This window comes from Pithys albifrons, chromosome 11 (assembly GCF_047495875.1).
Source record: "Pithys albifrons albifrons isolate INPA30051 chromosome 11, PitAlb_v1, whole genome shotgun sequence".
Lineage (NCBI taxonomy): Eukaryota > Metazoa > Chordata > Aves > Passeriformes > Thamnophilidae > Pithys > Pithys albifrons.
In genome coordinates this window covers 14,150,586-14,170,792 of record NC_092468.1, presented here as the reverse complement: position 1 = coordinate 14,170,792, position 20,207 = coordinate 14,150,586, and the positions used below count along the sequence as shown (strand labels likewise).

The 20,207-nt window shown below is 42.9% G+C and overlaps 2 protein-coding genes and 1 long non-coding RNA gene across 7 annotated transcripts in view; 1 reads left to right on the top strand and 2 right to left on the bottom strand.

The window, feature by feature from the left end:
• ATP13A3 (ATPase 13A3) overlaps positions 1-15,075 on the bottom strand; it is a 59,720-nt gene extending 44,645 nt beyond the window's left edge. For 2 of the 3 annotated variants that reach the window (XM_071567092.1, XM_071567094.1), the window contains exons 1-2: positions 14,934-15,075; positions 13,785-13,838 (exon numbers count right to left, since the gene is read on the bottom strand). In XM_071567092.1, coding sequence (XP_071423193.1) covers positions 13,785-13,822 — 38 coding nt within the window. In that variant the 5' untranslated portion in view covers positions 13,823-13,838; positions 14,934-15,075. Of the gene's footprint in view, positions 1-13,784; positions 13,839-14,894 lie in introns of all 3 variants that reach the window. The other variant, XM_071567093.1, reaches the window with a different exon arrangement.
• Positions 15,076-15,121: 46 nt separating this feature from the next.
• On the top strand, positions 15,122-17,100 carry LOC139676807 (uncharacterized). Its single transcript, XR_011698737.1, has 3 exons — positions 15,122-15,172; positions 15,794-15,950; positions 16,430-17,100. It is a non-coding gene; the product is annotated as an uncharacterized lncRNA (long non-coding RNA).
• LSG1 (large 60S subunit nuclear export GTPase 1) overlaps positions 16,401-20,207 on the bottom strand; it is a 30,350-nt gene continuing 26,543 nt past the window's right edge. For 2 of the 3 annotated variants that reach the window (XM_071566145.1, XM_071566139.1), the window contains exon 16: positions 16,401-16,625. Coding sequence is in view for 2 of the 3 variants with exons in the window: in XM_071566139.1 (XP_071422240.1) it covers positions 16,595-16,625 (31 nt within the window). In the remaining variant the exon portion in view is untranslated. Of the gene's footprint in view, positions 16,626-18,393; positions 18,422-20,207 lie in introns of those variants that run through there. The other variant, XM_071566140.1, reaches the window with a different exon arrangement.

Here is a 20,207-nt window from a genome sequence, read left to right as displayed (position 1 = left end):
TGCGCTTGACCCAAGATCTCTTTTGCTATCCTGTTATGAGACCTCCTGGTCTGTACAACACTCAGCAGCGCCGGCCACGCAAAGCTGCATTCGATACATCCACATTCAGTGAGCCTTTAATGTTTATCCTCATGTCAAAATCACCAGTAGGCAAGGAAAGAAGTTCTAGGTATGGCTTAGGACAACACGCTCCAGAAAAAGCACACTTTTAAGTGGAGCTATAAAAATAGAAGGAAAAGTCTTATCAGCTATTGCTGCTTGAGCCTGCAGCTCCTGCCCATGCCAACTGCCAATGACTTTCACATACAATACCTGAAAAGCTGAACCTAAAACACTGACTTCATTTAAAATGTGCTGTAACAATAAATAAATGGATGTGGACACAAGGCTAAGAAAATGTAAGGACCAGAAAAAATAAATATTAAAAAATATTTACAAGCACTTTTTTCTCAAAACATAGCACATGATACGCTGCATGCACTAAAAATCAATCACCAAAACCAATTTTGAAACATTTCAAGCTTTCAATTGATAACACCAAAATTTCTGTCTTAGACATTAAGTCCCCTATTTACCTTCCTGTCCCTCTTCTTTACCTAAGATGTCCTATTTCAGGATCCATAAAAATAACATACTATTTACTGAAATTACTCCACTGGTGGCTTTCAAAACGGACAGGCAGAACCTGCAGCTGCTCAGAATGAAAAAAGGACTTTCCTCAATAAACTTGGAACTAAAAAGCTCGGAGTCTATTTAAAAGGCTATAAGAAAGCCCTGCTAAAACGCACATTATGACATCTTGTCACCAAACAAGATATCCTGTTATCAGGATCCATCATTAGTTTCGTGACCTCCTCAAAGGAAAGAGTTTCCAAGTTCCTTTTTATGGATTCTCAGTCTCCAAGGAGTTTCTGCACACAGGTTATGCCAGCACTCAGCATCTTTGCCTCTCTGGTGTGCACCACTGCTGCAGGGACAAGGTCCACTTAGTTCCCAGGACCTCAGCCATGGTTTGTGGCAGATGGGATTGTGCTGCACCCAGGACTCAGAGGGATCCATATGTCTGAGCTGCAGTGCAATGCTGGAGACTCCTCACACCACCTGGCAAGGCTGACACCGTGTGTGTGTGAGAGAGCCTCTTTGCCTGCTCCCAAAACATGAAACCAACCAATGTCACTCAAAAACCATCTTGAAACTGAAACAGATCCGTATAGATGATATGCATTAGACTAAGGTCTGGAGCTATCAAGCTTTTGGGAACATAAAAACCAAAATGTTACCATTTTTACTTCAACATGCACTGCCATGAGCTCACATGTTTAGTTTAAATGCATTTGTAAAGCGTTCAGGATTATTTGAACATTATCTGTATTTTTACAAACATGTGGTTGACATTACAAACACAGGAGATACTCTCTTTGAAAGGCACCCTGACTGAGAAATGCACCTTACAAAAATGGAAGCTGCTGAAGTTTACAGTTCTCCAGTACCTTGGAGCTGAACCCTGAAATACAAAATTATCCACATAAGGTACAACAGATGCTTCAGTAAGACACACAAACTAAAAGAACTACGGAAGATCAAAAATCTTCCAACTGTACTTTGAAAGGAGTTAAGGTTATAATTTGTACTACAAACAAAGCTTAACACTTTAGTCAACTAACCAAGCTCTAACAATAAGGATGACATAATAGTTTAATGAATACATGGAAATTTTACAAGTACACGAGCTAAATTTTAACAAAGCCCTCCACTCAATACCTATTTTATCACTTCCCATCTTGGGCTTTCTGTTATAATACAAGCTTTTGTTTCTGTGTTTAGGCTTAAGGAAGACCATTGTATCCAACAATCACCAAACCAAAATCGTATTTACATTTGTAGAGAGTATTCTTTGTAAAGTATACTTTTTGCAGGCTGTAATAGCAATTGCAATGTTTATAGTAGAGTACATGCTACATTAAGGAAAGATAATTCCATATCTAACAATAAACTCAGTATCAAAATTCATCATGATAACAAAGTACTATAACCAATACTATACTCAAAATTTACTTTCTAACTGGTCTTCAGATCATTATTCTCAGACCACTTAGAAATTTGTTACTAATGTAGCAGCACATGCACAAGTTGAAGATATGTCAGAATAGAATTTAGAAAGCTGTTGGTCATCTCAAGGACAATTAGTCAAACATTTTACCACTTCATCTTCCCAGCACCTCATCTATCTTACTTCAAGCAGTATCTATTCACATTAAGGAAAATTTTAAACTGATAAACACCAGAAGTCAAAATTGCCCAAAGCTTGTTCCCACTCTCAGGCTCACAAAAATACAGTCTTTCTCTGCCTCCTTTATAGGTTTCCAGATCTCCTACCCAGCTGCCATGAGGGAAAGAAGACCTGTCCCACAGTCAGGGAATCCAACAAAGCATACATTTATTTTGGATGCTTATTGTTTCTTTTCTCTCTTGGAAGAGTATTCCAGACATCTGGGGTAGAATTCACAGACTCTGACAACTGGGACAATGAAATGTTTTATTTGTTCTTGGAAGAGAAAGTTAAACTGTTTCGAATACCTTGGGTAAGGCAGGGTGCCATTACACCCAGCGTGAGCCTTCAATAGCTGAGCACTGAAGCTGTTTCCAAAAAAACATTCCTTTCTCACACCAGGCGTGAACTTTACTCAGTCCTTCTATTTGATGAAATAACCAAGACTATTATGGCGAGATAATGGAGATGGCAAAGATGCCCCATCCCAGCACCAAGAGACCCACAACCATTCCAGCAGAGAACTGGGAATCTGAAGACCCAGACCCAGCAACAATGGGTCCTTTCAGGGAAGCATTTCCCCTCAGGGGCTGTGCCAGGAGCCCAACCTTTCCTGTGTGGCTGCCGCCTTATTGTGCAATGCAGAGTATCTGCTTCCTGGGATATATTTTGCTTTTGTAGTATGGATGCTCAGTAAAAGGAGGCAATGACTTTTTTTCCTTTTCCTCTAAATTCTTGGAAAATATTTTTGAGGTTAACATAAGAACATTTGAAATTAATTTCTCTTTGCCTGCAGGGAGATCAAGCACAACCAGACTAATCACAAGAGATGAACTTTCCTCTAAAGGTTAGACATTTAACTTTTGTTCCTTCAGAGGCACATACAGTTGCACCCAGCTCTGACCACAGCACACTCATCATAAGCAAGCAATCAGCTTTAGAGTCTTTCTTTCTCATCCTAAACATGACTTAGTACCTGTCATTGCTTTCAGCCAAACCTTCTCAGACAAAGCAGCATTTCTTCAGTTTATTGAAGTCACAATGTAAAACTTAAAGTTCAGCCATGTAACTTCTAAATGCACACGAGTATCTTCCAGAATAGCAGAAATAGCACCAAACTGTACTCATTCCTAAAAATTTATTCTGTAAGAAAATCTATACATTGAACCTGGCATTTCTAATGTTTACTGAAAGCACAATTTTTTAAAATAGTCATAATAAATTTACCAAGAGTCTCAAGTACGTTGCACATTCACTTTTCTTAGATCAGAAACACTTCAAGGAAAGAGCTCTTCTTGTGTGCAACTAACATATCAATCAATGGAACTATTATGCATTCAAAAAATGCTAAAACTCTAAATATCATATAACACTAAAAAAATAAAGTTAAAAAGTTGTATAAAAGAATTTCATACAATTCAAGATGCCATTTATGACAAATGACACTAACTGAAATAAGTAACAGAAAAATCTGCAAACAAATTCCATCCAGAGGCTGGACTGCTGTAATGCACAGGAATTTATACAACCTGACAGCTTAGCTCCTGAAAATAATGAATTTACTCTCAGAACTAACATATGAGATAAGATGAGAAAACCAAGGGTGAGAAGTTCCACTCTCCATAAAGAGAAGTTTGAAAAAGACAAGAAGAGAACAAACATAGAGGACTGTAACAGGACTACAACATTTAACTCAATGCCTCCATGCCTGCAAAGTAAATCTTGGCCCACATCCATCCAGTTACGATGTCCCAGTCATTCAGAACAGTCCTACAAACCCAGAAGAGCTTCAGAGATTTAGTAAACAGTTATATTTCAGAGAAGGGCTTCTACAATCTATGAAATTAAATGAACTCACCGCAGACTACTACAAAACATTTCATCATTACCTTAAATAGCTCTGTTTAAGTGATACCCTGCAGTGCTTTTGTGCCTCTTGACAATGACTTCCACAGCATCAGCAGTGAGAGACATCTGTATAACAGAACCAGACTCTGACACAGGATCTCTCTTCAGCTGCTGCAATGTTGTCAGCACTGATGACTGCCAGTAAAAGTCTCACAAGTAACAACTTTTGTTCATTGCTCCATTTATAGTTAATTTTTATCCCAAACACTTACCTTAAAGGAGAAATTCTTCCTTAACATATCATGTCTTGAGTACTATTTATGTCTGCATTTCAGTATCTTTTTAAGAAATTTGACTTTGCTCCTGGCCTATAAAAAAATTTGTAACAGTACCAAGAGATGTAACTATATCCATCTTCTCTGCTGTGAGGAGGAATGTTAGTTTTCTTAAAAGCAAGACTGAAATGTTTCAAGTACATCACATGTATCAAGGAGCCCTTTTCTCCCAAGCACTGACCTCACTAACCCAAATACCACCACTGCCTAGCCAAGTAGTCTCTTCTCAGGTAGCTCTGGTCCAGAAGCTTGACTCAGATTTTCCCCATCAGTGTTGTTTTTTTTGTAAACGTTGGGTGAAAACAGAGGTCAGCTTCCTAAGGCACCAGTAAGGACTGCCACGGTATCTGACATACACTAAATGTCCAAGTAGCTTTTACTCTATACCCTCATACCCTTTGTATCAAAGCAAAGGAAGAACAGAAAGCCAGGCTGAAGGCTAAAAGAGCAACAAAACAACAGTCCAGAAAGGTCAGATCAAATGTGCACATGCCCAGAATTCTAAAGAGCAGCAGTCAAGGAGACAGCACAGGTAGAGTCATGTAATGATGCTCCCCAGGGCAACTCGCCAGTCCCAGAGACTGGTACTTCAAGAGCCAAACACCCTAAAATTTTATTTAATTGTAAATGGATTTTTCTTGGGTTTTTTAAAATTATTGTGGAACACATTCTAAGCTTGGCAACATCCTGCAAAGAACTCCTGAGTTCAAAAACAAAGATTTTAACCCTCAGTTTTAGCTGAAACCTCCCACTTACTGTATGTGTAGGGACAGTAGAGTCATATCTTATTTCCCTCCATGATATCCCTGATTCTTTTACAAACTGTTTTACCCCACATCCTTCTCTCCATGCAGAAACAGTCAACAGCTTCCCTTTCAGAGGTCATCCCAAACTTCGATCATTCTTGTCAGTATCTTTCAATGTCTCATCAGTATCTGTCAATGTGTCATCCCCCATAAGAATTTACATGTGACAAATAACACATTAACGCCACAAATAAATGAGAAAATAGTACACTACACAAACAGCTAATTAAGATTATTTAAAAACCATTAGTTAGTCTGCTGGTTACTTGAAGCGCTGATGATAAAAAAGAAATCATCTATGAAAGAGGAGCATTAAATACCATTAAGTATATTACAAGAAAAATGTATTTCATGTGGAGATGATTCTGGGCAACTGGCTGTGGGAGGCCCTGCTTGGGCAGAAGGGCTGCACAAGATTGAACTCCTTCAGAGCTGCCTCCCAACCTCAGCCCCCTGTGAGTCTGAGATCCCACTTATCACAGCCAGTACATTTTCATTGAAGAAAAAACAATGGTGGCTAACCAGGTGAGAGACGTAAAACAAACATTTTAGTCACTTTTCACAAGTAATCAGGGAATTAAACTGGCCATCATTTCAGTACTACATCCAGTACCATCGCACATACCAATGACCTCATGGAGTTTTAAAACTGCATTCCTTTCTCAAGGTAAAAGAAAAGAACTCAGGAAAGTCTCGACCACTATCACAACTCACTGTATGAACATGCACTTTGGTTTCTCCCTGGTAACAGCATGCAGAAAAGGAAACTGCCCAGCAAATACTTTATCCGAATATAAGCAAAACAATTGGAAAGGTTTTGAAAAAGACTGAAGCTCTAAATATTACATCATTTCTACGAAACACTGAAAAAGCAATCAGCCACAAGTTACTGAATTTTTACTATCTTTCAAGCTGTTGTTATAGGTGTCAAGCCCTTTTTCATAGCTATATATATAGCAGATTCACTACCACACTTTCAATATTAAGAAATATTAACCTAGCTAAAATCAAAATTAGTACCCAAAGAACAAGGATGTTCTCTGACAGAGGGATGCATAGATATAAAACACACACTTCAGGAATCTAGTGAAGATAAGATGGGAGGGCAGAATGAAACACCAAGCATACAATTCACCACAAAATCCTGCCCCACAAACTTAGCAAACTCAACTGCCTAAGTATAGCTCAATGTCCACAATATCAAATATGATATTCTCCAAGGAAAATGAGCTTTACAAAAGCTGAACTATTTCAATTTAGCAATAGGCCAATAAAAAGTATTTTCTCAGGGTGCACACCAAAATATTTTCACTCAACTATCTGACTGGAAGCTGTGTTAAGTTCTTCTACCATATCCATCAGTGTTATACACAAGTGTTACCTGATGACTTCAGCAGGACAGTTATGGCACTCAACACACTATTGCTGTCCAGACATCTACACCATCAGAAGGTAACAGTAAGCAGAAAAAAATGAGGCATTCTACATTTGTTTCACATACAAGATGAAGCCAATCCAAATTCAAAACATTTCCCACTGAAACCTGAGCCAAAGACTTCTGTGACCTGTTCCACCAGTGCAGTCATGCGGACCAACCACCTCCAGCGAAGAGACAGCCACAGTTTAACACTCCAGACAGTCACTGCTGAACTGACCACAGGCTAAGAACTTGTATTATAAATGCTACCAGCATACCTGTACAGACTATGAGACATAAAAATCCTCCACAACACAAGCTCAAATTGCAATTAATGCCAACAGTGTCCTTGCTGACAAAACCTGTCTCTTTCTGGGGAAGTGATGCTGCTGGAAAAGGAAGGGGTGACAGAGGAAAGAGTGCTATGAGGATACCTACACAGGCACGCCACAGAATAAGGACTCTGCTGTGACAAGACGATGAGCTATTTTCCATTGTGCTCTCCCCCTACCAAATCCATGTAAATTGTGTGGTGAAATGTGTCTTCCTACATTCTCACCTGTTCATTACTAAAGTTATTTCTGTTCTAGAAGACATTGCCATAAAAAAATGCAACTTATATTGCAAACAAAAATTAAAGTTCATAGGTGAACTAATAAACCTTAAGAAGTCAGAAGTCCAAGTAGACTTTCAACCCCCAGAGACTGCACAACAGTGGTTTTTCAAGGGCTTCAGTTCACTCAGACACATCACATCTGCCTCTGCTCCAGACACGTGCCTTTCATCACAGGTTGCTCTCACCCAAGCTATTGCAGCAGCACAACTCTACAAACAGGCAGAAACTGTTTCGTCTGGCTGTCCAAACTGGACTTAACACCATCACCCCTTTCCAAAACACAAATCTTCAATACTGCCAGTGTTAAGGCTCAGTAGGTTGCTTCTAGCTATAAAGCAGGGCTATGATGTAGGAAAGTAATGTCAGGACTCTCTCTCAAAACACTAAACGTTTTTGTGGTCCGCACCAAACGGACCAACTGAAGACAGGGTTAATCTAAAGAATGCACTCTGCAAGACTGCACATTTGACAGACCTTTTATGCTTCCATTTGAATTACCAGCTGGTCTGAAAAGAACTTTTCACTGGCTTGTCAGCTCTGGAGTTTGGCTGTAGTGACGGAAGCACCACTGCCAGAGCAGCACCCTCAGCCAAAGACCATTCACCCAATGGAACAACACTCTGAATTCACTGGGCTTTGGATCAAGCCTACCAAACCCAGTGACAACAGCAGATATGTTAAGAACCCTTCACATTTCTAAGATAAAAAAATAGGCTCCGTTTGAGAAACAGAGGTAAGAAAAATTATCCCTCTCCTCAGAGAAAAATTTCTCCAGCAATTCAACAGTAATAGGACTTTTCGAGAAATGAATCTGTACCCAAAAATTATTCAGTTTAATAAATACTATTGCAGGGTAAAGGTAAAGTCAGGCAGGTAATGCAACGTAACTGCCCACACACTGAACCATCTCTACACTGGAGGCCACCCATTATCCACATCAGTGAACTTTCAGCTCCTGTTATCTGCATTAAATGTAGCCTCCAGAAGATAAGCTCTTGGTATTGATGACGTTAAACACCGAGACAGATCTAAAGGGCAAAGTTCATAAGGGTAACTGTACTTTCCTTCTTTGATCTGAAGACATGGTATGACAGAAAAATGCATAGGATTAATTTAAATGTTCTCAGGCATTCCAGTTATTTTACAAATCAATTGCTGAAATAGAAGGAATAGCTTGATCCTTTGTTTTGTCAAGCACTTTACTGAAGACTGTCAAAAGCAATTCTAAGACTGCATGGAAATAATGATATATAAAATAGCATGGCTACACTTCCTACTTTGCAATGGGTCCATCCCCACTTAGGCTCCCTGTACTGGTGAATATACCAAAACATGTAACTTCAAAAGCACCTTCAAAGCCAAAGGTGGACCTTTGTAACTGGGGATGAGAAGCATTATAGGATTATCACCTGAGTGCAAAGCAGTAACCAGAAGTTACTAAGACTACTAAAAGGAATGGAAATTTATCAGTGCTCTACCATGCTTAACTCACACACACATTGGTACCACACAGTACCTCCACCATGGAGATGCAGAACATCCTGAGAGCACAAGGAAACACTTCATTGGCAAGACAAGCACCCAAGAGAGAACAATAACACCCAGAACACTGCATGCATCCAAACCTATACAAACACCACAGTTCTAACCATATGAATCTATACAAAGTCTAAATTCACATGGTACAACCAAGAGGTGGACAAAAGGAATCCTGCATATTTCTCCCTCCATGGTTCAAACTTGACACCAACTAAAACTAGAATCTTACATAATGACATGAAAAAGACATCAACAGTGAGTTTAGACTATTCTCCATCCTACACTATATACTCATCTTTCTCAACACACAAACTTGTTCTTCATGGCCACCAGTAAGACTTCTTAAAGCACTGTTTTTACTGTGAGAAATGTTAAATGCTTAATCGGTGTTTTCCATGATGAAACTTAATCCCATTTCAACCTGCCCATCATGGTCACTGAAAATAGCATTTCCTTTCTACAAATCTTTTAAATACTTGAAATCTCTTGCATTCCCCTTAAACTCCTCATCTCTTGCCAAAATAACTTGGATTTTCTTCCACATTTATGAAGTTGTTTCCTCGAACTGTGATCACTTCATTTCTCTACTCTGAACTCTTTCCAAGTGGTCCAAATTCCTCTTGAATTTTGGCACCCAAAACAGATGCTGTCTGCACACTGACTGTATACCAATAGCGACTAAAGCCAACAGACTTAAACTTTACATGTCTCAGACAATACTCCTGTTTAAACATCCCAGGAAGATATTTGCCTTTTCTGCAAACAGCATGACACTGACTCATGTTCAACTTGTGATCCAGTACACCCCCAGGTCCTTTTTCTAGTAGCTAACCAGTTATTCCTCACCCTGCATTTCCACAGCTGGCAATTCCTGCCTAAGTGCCATACTCTGCATTTGTCCCTATTGAAGGGCATGCTGGGTTTGAGATTATTTTGAACTCTCACCATGTCCTCCAACACACAGACCCTGAAAATTTAATAAGTACATTTAATCAGCCAGTTGACTAATCTTTTCAGTAAAGGCAACCATACCCAGAACAGAACCCTTCAACATAACCTCTCATTTTAACAGTGAATCATTAATTATAGTTCTCCAAATAGGATCAGCTAAGCCCAGATAATGCCCCCATTTACTTACAAGGCCATTAAAATGGAGAAAACTTTATTAAATTAATCAATAACCAATCAGGAGACAGAACCTCCACTGCTTTTGCCATAGCCACAGAGCCTTCTGTTCTGCAGTAAAAAGATACCAATACTTTGGACATAATTACTTTACCCACAAATCAGTTCATACTGCTCTATCTTCCAGGTACTTGAAAATAGAATGTTTGCTTATTAGTCTCAACTGATGGAAAAAAATGAGACAAAGGGAACTGTCAAGACTTCAACTTCTCTTCCCCATCTCTTTTCCATTACAACTCTCAACTCATCCTTTGCCAGTCTTCAAGTACTTCTGAGTATTTCCAGCCAATGCTCTTGAGCTGTTTTGAGAACTGTACCGTGAAGCTTATCAGGGCCAGCAGTCACAGAAACATCTGGTGGAAGGACACTGTAGTGTAAAATACCACCTTATCACAAGTATTAATAAGATTAGGCACCTGCAGACTATGAGAAAGAGGAAGCAGAATAGTCACTAAGCACTTCAACTGTTCTGCACCTTCTACAGACACTCTCCCCAGGTGAGACAGTTTCCAATCCTCCTCCTACTATTAGCGCACTTTTACAGGCTTTTATGCTTCTTGCTAGTTGCCATTCCATTTGCACTTTGGCCTTTGCAATATCTACCTCTACTACTCTTTTATACATGTTCATCATAATGTGACTTACTTTCACACCCTACATTATTTCACTCTTGCATCCAAAGTCAGTAAAACCTCATAATAGAAGCTTTTGGTCTTACTACTTTCTCTGTTTCTCAAAATCCTTCCCATTACACTGTTCTATCTCCTACCCTTTAAAAGAATCAAGAGCTCTGATTTCACAGGCCTTGCCATTTATCACCTTTCATTTTGACACTTTCTAGCTACAATAAAATCTAAAGGAGTTGCCATTTTTGTTGCTCTATGTACCCTCTAAACTGAAAATACCACCATGATATAACTTTGCTAAAGATCAAAAAGAAAAGAGTTGGGTATTTTGATTTTGAAGGATGGTCTTTCACATACAACATAAAAATTTCAATCCAACTAAAAAGTAATGGACTTGCTACCAGTTGCAGTACCCAGTCCCCTTCCCAAGAGCTACTTTAAGATGAACAATGCAATGCCACAATTCTAATAAACCAGAACCACAAAAAAAGGGCTGGGTTCTTCCAAATGAAAAACACAATGAAAATACAGAATGAATGCAAAATGCAGCTAATTCTGGTAAGATTGGTAGGATTACAAATGCCACTGACATTGCAACTCTTCCAAGCAAGCTGCTGGATTCCATGGCCAGAAAGACCTTTCCCAATCCCAGCTCACACACAGCACTCCCTGAAGACGGTGCTGAAGTTCTGCATTTCAGAAAAGGAGCCACAAGATACTGCACTTCGGTGTTTTGTGTAGACACATCTGTAAGTGCTGAACACAAACTGTGAATCACCCATCCTTTATTTAAACCTGCCTTTCAGCTACCACAGATTAAAGTTTACAGTCTTATTTCAATCAGGAATAAAGGTGTCAAACTTAGAGCTATAATACAACTACAGTTTACTACAAAATGAACTTTTGTTCTCTACTACACGGATTATTTAACAAAGGAAGCAGCTTATTTATGAATGAAAACTATTTTTAGCTCATTGTGTGACAGTGAGAGGGAAACATTTTAGCATTACTGTTATTTAAAACATTTCTTTTCAATGTTTAATTGTGAAATTAGGATTTTTGAAGTAGGATTTGTTCTGCATGAACTCTCCCATACCAAACATAACATAAGATCCAAGCACTAGTCAGAACGTTGGGGGGTTTTTGCCTCTCAAAGTACACAAAACCTATTCATCTACCCAAGAGCGTGACCCCAGACCCAAAGCAGGTTTGGCCATTCCAGATGCCATGCTGTGGAGAACAGTAATCCCTGCCCAAAAAAGCATGCACTTAAACACAAGCCCTGTTCCCCAATGCAATTCTTGCACACATTTGAAAGATGAGTCTAAACACACACTGCAGAAGCATTTTCATATTATGTTGACATTGTTTGGGCACTAAGAAAATTAAATCTAAGGAAACTTTTTTTTCTAATTTCCAATTTTAGAATAATTAACTAAAAAACTTTGTTTCACCAGGAAATAAAGGAAGGATTTCCCTCCCTGAGAGCTACCATCAGGTTCATACCACATAGAGATTAAATAAGGAAAGTGTTACAACCATTCTCTCTGGGCTGTTAAAGATGCTTGAGCACAGCACTAAACTCACACATTTATCACACCAGAAGTAATAATTTCCACAACAGACCTTGGACAAGCTAAGTCAAAGTAATCCCCCGTCGCAGATTTCTGCTGTTTACAGAAATAAAGCAAACGGTATCTGAAGCTTTCCAGAAAAAGGAACAAGGGTGCAATGGTCAAAATGCTTGAGGAAAACCTGACCTTTCCATGTCAGTTTCCAGCTCGAGCATAGATTTCCTCTATGACCCAGGCAGTACACTTGCACTTTGCTTTAACAATAAAAAGGTATTTTGCTCCCACAGAATAAATGGAATTTATCTCCATACAATTGAAAATCTGTGTCTTGTTGACTGTTTTATAGTCCACAGAGAAAACAGTGAGGACACTACATTCTCAAGGTAAACAAGAAATATTAATCAGAGGGTTCCATGTCAATGGAATGTTTTTTAATTTCTTTTAAAAATAATTTGTTAGGACCACAGCAAAATCGCTTGTCTGATGCACCACCATGCCTGTCACATGGCACACTGACAGAACAGGACTGAATCACAAAGTTTCTCAATCACTCAGCCATCATGATGTAATTTCCCTTCCTGCTCGGCAGCCCCCACACTCCCTTGCCAGGCACTGCAAGCTGCCCGATCAGCCAGCTGAGACCTCTCATCCCTCCCTCTCTCCAGATTAGGGATGAATTAGTGCCCATCCTTTTTCTCCTGAGTCACAGAATCACAGACTATTCTGAGTTGGAAGGGACCCACAAGGATCATCGAGTCCAACTCTTAAGTCAATGGCCCACATAGGGGATTGAACCCACAACCCTGGCATTATTACAACGAAGTTTTAACCAACTGAGCTAATCTCAGGGTCTATCCAAGTCATGAAGTCCTCCCAAGAGCAGAAAGAAATGAAACACAGAAACAGACACTTGATTCTACAAGAAAACCAACACAAAAACTAAGGAGTGAGAACACAGTGAGCTCAAAGTCTGCAGAGCACTGGCAGAGGCACCAGTGCTCCTGGGTGTTCAGGAAGGTGGCAGCTGCTGTCCAGCAGCTCTGCTGGAGACGGGGTCTGCAGAACCGCTCAGATCCCTTTCACTGGTTTTGCCTCCTCATGTCAGGGACAGTCAGCTTTGGCCAAACCCAAAGTTAAGAAGACCTCTCTTACTCATTTTCTAAAGTATTTAACAAGCTGATAACGTTGAAGTACATCAGTTTTTCCTTACTGACCCAGGTGCTCACAGTGGAATGCTCCATGCTGAGTTCAAAGTTTACACAGCATATTTTCTTTAAACTTTGTAAAATTCTATTTGTAATTGGCCAACAAGAAAAAGCAGCTTACAGAAGTAGCAGTGTGTAGCCCTCGCTATCATGCTACCTACCAAAACAAACATTTCCTCAGTGTATGTGCAGCAAACATGCTGGGAGAAAATTTCTGTCAAAAAGATGCTTCTTCACAGGTTTAAGAAAATAAACATTCTATAGGACATAACTGTTGTACAAACATCAGTTTTACTTTAAGAAAAGGTGAAAGTAGCAATTCTTTCAGACATGATGGAACAGATAGCAGAAAAACATGGCTAACCTGTCTGAAGAGCCAGTGTGTGGACAAATCTCATACATACGATGTCTCAGTCACCTACAATAAAAAAATGACAGTCAGAGTAATGAATAGGCTAAATGAAACATAACCTTGATTGCCCTTGCTAGGAAAATACTGCAGAGTTCTAGTGAGTGCATACTGCAAAGAAAACACACCATGAACTCTAAAGCTGGAACAAAACTCTCAGCAACATCAAACACAGAGGAAGCTGCCAGCCAGTGCGGCCAGACAACTCTCAGTGCTCATGTCAGAACAGTCTGGAGTTCACCATCTCCCACTGCTGGAGGCTCTGCCATCTCAGCCCCTTGAAGGGCTCCAAAACTGTCTTCCAACCGCAGTACCTGCAGGGATACACTGATCCCAGCAGGCAAGCCAGAGCACTGGTGGAAGCAGCAAGCTTCCAGAGCAAATTCTGCAGATACCCATCAGGTTCTTTTTCACCTGGAACACTGAGAATTGAAATGGAATCAATACTTAATTCACCCAGTAGCTGTTTATCCCTGAACAAGCATCAACAGGCCTCCTCTTTGGAATGACGCAGTGTCTGTCCGAGGTGCTTGCAGTGTGAGATCCCCATCTCCACAGCTCAGCTGACAGTAAAGCATCTGTAACCTTTGTCAGCGGCAACAGAATGCACTGACTCATGTGCTGAAAAAAGGATGAGACACATCGAGTCCTCACAGTGTGCCGGGAAAGTTTCTCTTTGGCCCCCGAGCACCAAGGTTCCGCACCGGCCCCGGCCCCGCGGAACGCGCTGACAGTGCCGGGGCAGCCCCGCGGCGGTGCTCGGTCCCAGCCCCGCGGCAGCCGGGCCGGGCCGGCGCGGGGAGCGCCGTGGGTGCTCCGAGAGCGCGGTGGGGCTCGGAGGGGAGGGGGAGGGGGAGGGGGGGGCGGCCGGGCCGGCGCGCACGTGCCGGACAGGGGGGCCGGGACACGCCGGGGGCCCCCACGCCAGGCGGTGGGGCTGCCCCAGCCGCGGGACCCGCTCCCGGCAGCGGCTCCGCCGCGCCCCGCGGGAGTTGCTGCGGGCGGAGCGGAGCGGCTCGGCGGGGGATGCGGCCGCCGCCGGAAGCCCCGCGGACCCTCCCTCACCTGCCGGGCCGTGCCCGCGGCCCCCCGGCCCGCACTCACCGGCGGCCTCAGCGCAGCCCCATCGCCGGCGGGGCGGGCGCGGGGCGGGCGCGGGACCGGCGCGGGACCGGCGCTCCCCCCCCACCCCGCCCGCCGCGCGCGCGGATCCGCCGCCAACCGGCTGCACGCGCTGGGCGGGGCGGGGCGGGGCGCGCGCGGAAGTGACGGCGGAGCGGCACGCGCCGAGCCGGAAGAGAGGGTGTCGAGAGGGTGTCGCGCGGCCGGGGGGGCGGGGACAGGTGTGGGCAGGGGGAGCACGTGGCGACAGGGACGTGGGGACAGGGACGTGGGGAAGGGGCGTGGGGACAGGGACGTGGGGAAGGGACGTGGGGAAGGGGCGTGGGGACAGGGACGTGGGGACAGGGACGTGGGGAAGGGGCGTGGGGACAGGGACGTGGGGACAGGGGCGTGGGGAAGGGGCGTGGGGACAGGGACGTGGGGACAGGGGCGTCGGGACAGGGACGTGGGGAAGGGGCGTGGGGACAGGGACGTGGGGAAGGGGCGTGGGGACAGGGACGTGGGGAAGGGGCTTGGGGACAGGGACATGAGGAAGGGGCGTGGGGACAGGGACATGAGGAAGGGGCGTGGGGACAGGGGCGTGGGGATGGGGACGTGGGGACAGGGACATAGGGAAGGGGTGTGGGCACGGGGACGTGGTGATTGGGACATGAGGACAGGGATATGGGGACAGGGACGTGGGGTCAGGGACAGGGGGACAGCTTTGGGGGGCTCTGTGGAGCAGGACAAGGGGTGACGGGCAGTGGGGCCGGGGTGGGGGTCCTTGTTGAAGCAGGCTTGTGGCTCACGGTGGATCCACTGCAGACCCAGCTCAGGCGTGGGACACAACCCACTCCCCTCAGGTTAAAAAAGCCAGTGGGTCACTCAGCAACTCTTCCCCTCAACCTGACAGAAGTGCTTGGGGGTCTTTCCTGCTTTTCATAATCCATCCCTGCTTCCATCAACTGCTTTTGCCACCCACTAAGGATACGCTTCCCTGGAAATGTAGCAGTGTCCAAGGTTCGTGCCTTGCTCAGCTGCCAGCTGTTTGCCTTCTCAGCAGTGCTCTCCTCTCCTGTGTCACTGTGCTACTCTACATGCTCAGCTGGGACCTGTGTGTACTTTGTTCTCAGTGCCCAGGAGCTAGGGTTTAATTTTATAAAATTTGCATTTTGAGAAGTATCCAGTCAAGAAAGCCACCCAGGTGGCTGATGGCTCACTCCTTCACTGTCCTGCAGACTTACACATCTGTACAGCCACTGTGCCAAAAATTCTTCTACTAATTCCAGGTAACATAAAAAGATAATCAGTATTGTAAGGGCAAGAAGGGGCACCTGTGTGACTTCACTAAACATGCCCTCAGATGGATGATGGTTAAGTTTTCAGGGGGATCAACTGAATATTTTGAAGAGCGTTGTAAATAATTTAGGGAATCTGTAAACCACAATAAGTAGGATCTGTATTTATTTTCACACAGTATTATCTTTTTTTTTCCGTAGTTCTCCACTGCAGATGAAGGGAGCCATTGACTGTTACATCCCATCACATCCAACCCCAGCAGTGACTGAACAGGGGTTGCATCCTCCTGGCAGGGCATCACATCACCCCAGAAGCACTATGGGCTCCCTGCCCCTGCTCCAGTGATCCCTCAGCTCTGGTGTGAGTCAGCCCAGCATGGAGATCCAGCAGGAAATTCTGACAGTAATAAAAAGAAACAAAAAGACATATTTTTCTGTTGGCCCAATGAGTTGAACTGATTCACTGAGCAGGCATGTAACCACGATTTAAGGAAATGAGAGAAAAGAAAATGAGAAACAAAACTGCCCCTTTTAGCAGCCACCCACAGATCAGGCATGATATGGAGTTGCTGTGACTCAAATCAGAATGCTTGCCGCCTTCTACTCAAAGAGATTAAAACTCTATTTTCTGTTAATGTGCTAACTCTAGTACTGTCACAGTTCAATTTTCTGTTGATTGCACACTTCACTGACCTCCTCACCACTCTTGCCAAAGGCTGGTGTCAGCCTAGCGAGGCTTCTGTCCTGCTTACCCAGGCCATGTCAGTTAGTGGGTTTTATATAATGACTCAACAGTTACTTCCTCTGATTCTCTGCGAATTCAGTGATACACTATTTGCTGAGAAATCAGTACTAAGGGTTTGGTGATCTTCTCGGGCAATTTTTTAAATACTTTTGCATGCAGTTTTAAAGATGGGTATTAGCCAGCGGTTTTCATTCACTCTGGTTACATGTAGAGGACAAAAATACCTCCGCTTAAATATGGGGACCCTGTTTTGTCAATTTTCCAAACAAAGAACAGAAAAATCACTGATGATTTCAGCTTTTTTCCATTGAAGTGTAATTGTCATTGTCCAACATCCAACCTAAATCACTGCTAGGGTTTTTTTTGTACCTCAAGGAAATGCCACTGAGTGGTGGCCAATGGTACTGGCCAATACCTTTTCACTGAATTTCCCTAATTAGCTACCCATTTTACAAACTGCTAAACTACCCATTGCTATCAGCTTGCCAAATTCCCATTTATATATATCTTTATTGTGGCCTCCCCATTTGAGCAGGATGTTTTGTTTTAAAACCAGAAAAGCCTACTTTGATGCCATTTGGAACTGTGGCCATTTGAATCATCTAGTGACACACTGATGAAGGACTCCTCCAGTTTCCACTTGGATCACAATGAGGTATTTCCTTAGGCTCACTTTTGCTCACAACTGCTTTTAGACTTGCAATCTTTCTAGCAGTGTCCCCAGTAGAGTCATAGGAAAGCAGGAAGATTGAAATGGGTATCATTCCACCCAGATATTGGTGGGAAAACAGAGGTAAAACACACAAGCAGAAATAGCTTTCTAGGTCACACAGACCTAGAAATTACTATGATGGGAAAAAGCCAAGGAGATTTTTTTGAGGGAGAAGTATTGACTAGTAAAACAACCCTACCATATGACTCAAAGGAAAAATATTATGAAGTTATTAGTGCTGTTAAACAGAAGCTCTTATTCTGTCATTCCCTACCAGTAAAAAGAGTCAAAAGGTTTGCTTTGATGCATACATTTCTATGATCTTCATCAAAATTCCTTTAGTAATTTTCAATTTGAGATTAATTTCTCATCACAGTTTTCAACCCATTGCATATTCTAGTGTATTATCTTTATCCCCATTAGGTTTCCCTTAACACCTAATTGCTTTTCTTTTTCAGTCACTGGCAAATTTGAACTCATTTATTGTTTCACAAACCTCAAACCATGCAGGCTTTTATTAAGTCAGAGATTAATTTTTGTGTTTGGCACATTCCCTGCTTTCCAGCTCTCTTGGCATCACTCTGGTTTGTATTGCTGGAAGTGCCTGGCAACCTCCACTCTCCTGCAGCATTTCTGGCTGCAGCTTCTCCAGGGAAGGGACAGGTCACAGGGTGTCATGAGTTATTTCTAGGTATGCACTAAGAAATCACAGCTTTTAAAGCATCAGATGTTTAACCTGGTAGAAACAAGAAAAGAAATTGCAAGAGAAATTACAAGAAAAACAATAGTTTTTCTCTGTTTACTTCACCTTAGTGAGTCTGGTTAGCAGGAAATGAGGCAGAGAACACAATCCAGCACTGTCATTGCTTCTAGAAATATTATGGCCATTCACAGCCAATGTAATTCCTCAAGACTTTACTCAGTACCATGGGAGGAGGTAAGCAGCTTGAGGCTTGAAGACAGGAGGAGTAAGTCCTGCAGCCTTCCTTAGCAGACTTCCCATGACTATTTTTGTTGCATAGTTACAAGTATTCCACCTGAACTTGCTCTGGGTACAAGTCCCACAACGAAACTTACAACTTTCTGTGGCCAGAACGCTTCTCAATTGCTCTCTCCCACCACCTTTTCCCCAGTGTCCAGGGCTTACGCTGTTCTCCTTATTTGGTTTTGCCCAAGCAAACCCTGTGCCCTCCCAGGTGAGGCTCAACAATGCTCATAAAGTGTACAGCATTTAGTGAGTCTCAGATGGACTAATCACATTTTATATGCTTTCCCAATCTGACTGTACCCACTGTTATCCCTCATGTAAAACTGTAAATCCTTTAGGGCAGAGAACAGTTCTTACCTGCTGTGTCTTACCTTGTTGACTAGGGCCAAGGATTTCATGTGCTTTGGCAACAACAGCATGATTTTGCTTTGAGAACATTTGCTACGTTTTTCTATTTTGCATATGATTTCTAACTCAGCCAGGACAAGAACCTATCTGGAGATCATGTTTGTGTATGAAATCTATCCTGTGCCAAAACTAAGATATCCAAGTAGCAGAGAAAATAAATCAAAACCTACTGTTTATTTATTCAGTCTCTTTAATGTGTATATATTAGCATGTTCCACCCTGCCTTTTCTGGTAGGGCTACATAAATATGTGCCTTAACTCAGAGGAGGTTATGGGATCCACCTCCACAGTGCAGAGGCACCCAGCTGGCCACATCTGGACCCAGATGCTGCAAGCACACCTCTGCTAACCCTGTGCTACCGAGCCCTCCCCGGGGACAGCTGTGGAGCCTCCTGCAGGACACCTCTGGCCCTTTGTGTTTGACTTTCCTGGCAAGGTTGTTACAAACTTAGGGGATGAAATCCCCGGGGCCCACTCTCTCTAATCCCCATACATCCTCAGGCAAACAAAAAGAGCCTCATAAGAAAAGGGGCTGAAAGTGGTTAAGGCTCTATGCCTTGGCTGTATGTGGACATGACATTCCTCCTCCTGCCTTTATTTCTTGCTTGCAGGCTCTGCCAGCTGAGATTTTCAAGTTCAGTAGGTCGGCAACAGCAGTGGCAGCCCTGCCTTACTGGGCTGTCAGGTGTGGGCGCGGGATCTTGCACTGGAACATCTGACTCTTGATCTGAGAGCCAGAGCATATGAACACACAGACAGGTAAATGGTGACCCATTAAACGGTTGTTAGCAATTTGCAGTTACAGTTTCACTTTTCAAGATGATTCACATGCTATTGAAAAGTCTTTAAAGGTCTCCTTTGAAAGCTCCTTAAACTACTTTGGCAAGCCTGAGTTGTTGAACAATTTGTTATCACTTCTCTGTCAGATGAGCTTCTGAAGCAGCTTAAAGAGCAAATTGTACAAAGTGCCCAAGATTGTCACACGTGAGGTTTCTTTTCTCCTGTGCCACCCAATCCTTTTTCTCCTGTTTCCCAGACATCCAGTTCTTCTTGGTTTAAAATAGCCTGGCTAGTTATTTCCATTACAACAGCAACATGTCTAATAAGTCACACATCCTCAGCAGCA